Raw genomic sequence first — 2367 nt, 5'->3', positions numbered from 1 at the left:
GAAGGAAGCAAATAAATAGCATTAGGTATAGAATCGGTTCTACTGCCTAAATGGTTGGTTGATAAGGGAAACTAGATTTTAATTTGGCCTTTCTAACATCCTAATAACCTCTGTAGAAGTACTGAAATGTATTGATAACGCACAACCTCTCTGCTGGAGTCTATTAAACCTCCTTCAAAACTGGAGATGGGAAAAGTTTAGTGAATGAATTGAGGTGCCCCTGGAATAGCTCCAAATGCAGCAGTTACTAGGATTGATTAAGTCAGGATCCCAGTGTTTTCCATGAGTTTTGGGTTCAGTTTGTAACAAAGGTCTTGATTTATTGGTCACATACAATGCTGAATAAACCTTTCCAACTGCAACAATTGCCTTTTGCAGAAAGGAAAAAGATGGCCGAAGTTTTGGAGCCCTTCCATTCAATTCGCTGAAGACTCTCCAAGCAACTACTGACTTGTCTTCTGAGGCACGTTCTTCTGACCATTTCTATGCATATGATTGAAGCAGGCTATATATGACTAACTGTCCAAATGCCCCGGCTTAAAACAGAGGGCTCTCGTATTTAAAAAGTATGAATAAAAACTGTTCCATTCATTAGTAATATTTATTCCTAGGCTTTTCAGTAGTGCTGTTGAATCCATGACAATCCAGGGAACATGCAAGAAGCAAGATTGGTTTGGGTTACTTCTTTTTGCATTATCGTGAGACAAGCTTTTGGGTAAAGGGCACTTTGTGCTGGAAGGCTTGTCTAATGCCTCCCCCAATTGTATAGTTGGTCTAGTAAAATATATTCACCGCATTTTTTTTGTGGTGCATTTAAATCTTAGGATGATTTTGTGTCTTTTGTCAAATTGCTTAATTTTAAATATTGTTAAGTTATGACCATAACAAAGAAAATGGTGGAGGTCCATGGCTAGACAGTTAAGGAAGAGCAAAACCGCAGGCTCCCTTGCTGTGAGCTACACTTAATTCCCACTTTCTCTTGTCATTAACCTGCTTTTTTTTAGGGTTCTTGCTGGTGTTGAAGCAAAGTCTGTCTTGCTAGCAGGATTTCCATCATGCCGAGAGAGAAAACAATGTTGATACAATGTCTACACTCAGTTCTTCTTGCTATCTGTATTCTCCAACTCTCTGCTGTTATTACTTAGGGCAAGTATCTTCCTACAGGAGGTATTCTAAATCTGTAGGCATCGAAGTAAACTTTTGGCAGGCTTTTAAGGCTCTTTGCTAGGTTGACCCAGTTGGGATCAGACACAGGTAGGCAGGTGCTAGAACCCAGGTACCTTCCCTTCTTTTCCCTGCATTGGCTACTGCAGTGGTTCCCAATCTTTAGGTCACAACAGTAAAAAAACGGGGTCATTTATTCCCCGGGAGGGAGGCATAGGGGGGACACGTGCCCTCCAGATTTGTGTGGAAGGTGGGGGCAGATGCAGGCTGCCCACCCCCCAAGGCCTCCACAGTAGAGCGGGATGGGGAGGCTCCATGCTGCTGCTGGGAGCCCCCACTGGCTACGCTGCCATGGCAAGGTGCCCCCTGCCCGTCTGGCAGCAGCAGGAAACACAATTCCATGCTGCTGCCATTGCTGCTGGGTGGGCAGGGGGCACCTCATCATGGCAGCTTGGCCAGTGTGGGGCTCCCAGCAGCAACACCGTGGTGCCCGGAGCCCGGGCTGAAGTGGAGCCCTGAGCCTGCAGCCTCCCCAGCACTACGGGCTCCACTTCAGCCCTGCTGCCCATGAGGAAAGGGCAGGGGATGGAGCAAGGCTCTGGCCAGCTGGGGCTCAAGTGCTGCTGGGTGGGGGATGGGGCTGTAGACCCTGGCCCTAGCCCCATAGCCCTGGCAGCTGCACCCGCGCCCACCCCCACCCCCCCCCAGCAGAGCTGGTGGGGTGCTGTAGGTAGGGAGTGAAGGGCACCTGGGAAGGTAGGGGGCTGTGGGTTGGGAGTGAGGGGCCATGCTGAGGAAATGGGGTCATGCTGAGGAAACGTTTGGGAAGCACTGGCCTACTGCCAAAGCCCCATGTCCGGGGTCTGGATCAAATGATTCCATGGTCCAGATCCGATCTGCAGGCCCTGATCTAAGTTAAACAAGGTTCTTTGGATATCTTTTATTAAACCGCATCTACCCTTTGTTTTCCCTTTGGCCTTTTTTGTCCCCTGTTTTTCTTCATCTTCCCCCGCTTTACCTTTTTGTTTTTTCTCATTTCTACCCTTTTATATTTTCACTGACACCCTGTCCCTTATTTAGCTTCTCCCATTCCTGATCTCCAACTATTCCCCTTTTCACAGGCAGCCTCTTTTCCACCTTGGACTTTATCACTGTTTCATAGTTTGTAGGGTCGGAAGGGACCTGAGCAGATCATCAAGTCCG

At 47.8% G+C, this 2367-nt stretch overlaps 1 protein-coding gene across 1 annotated transcript in view; it reads left to right on the top strand.

The window, feature by feature from the left end:
* Positions 1-598, top strand: part of NDUFC2 (NADH:ubiquinone oxidoreductase subunit C2) — a 20864-nt gene extending 20266 nt beyond the window's left edge. The window contains exon 3 of the mRNA XM_019524985.1: positions 379-598. Within this exon, the coding sequence (XP_019380530.1) occupies positions 379-428 (50 nt within the window). The 3' untranslated portion in view covers positions 429-598. The remainder of the gene's footprint in view (positions 1-378) is intronic.
* The last annotated feature ends 1769 nt before the right edge of the window (positions 599-2367 follow it).

Source organism: Gavialis gangeticus, unplaced genomic scaffold, assembly GCF_001723915.1.
Source record: "Gavialis gangeticus isolate Ggan-Ray unplaced genomic scaffold, GavGan_comp1, whole genome shotgun sequence".
Lineage (NCBI taxonomy): Eukaryota > Metazoa > Chordata > Crocodylia > Gavialidae > Gavialis > Gavialis gangeticus.
This window is presented reverse-complemented; position numbering and strand designations above follow the sequence as displayed.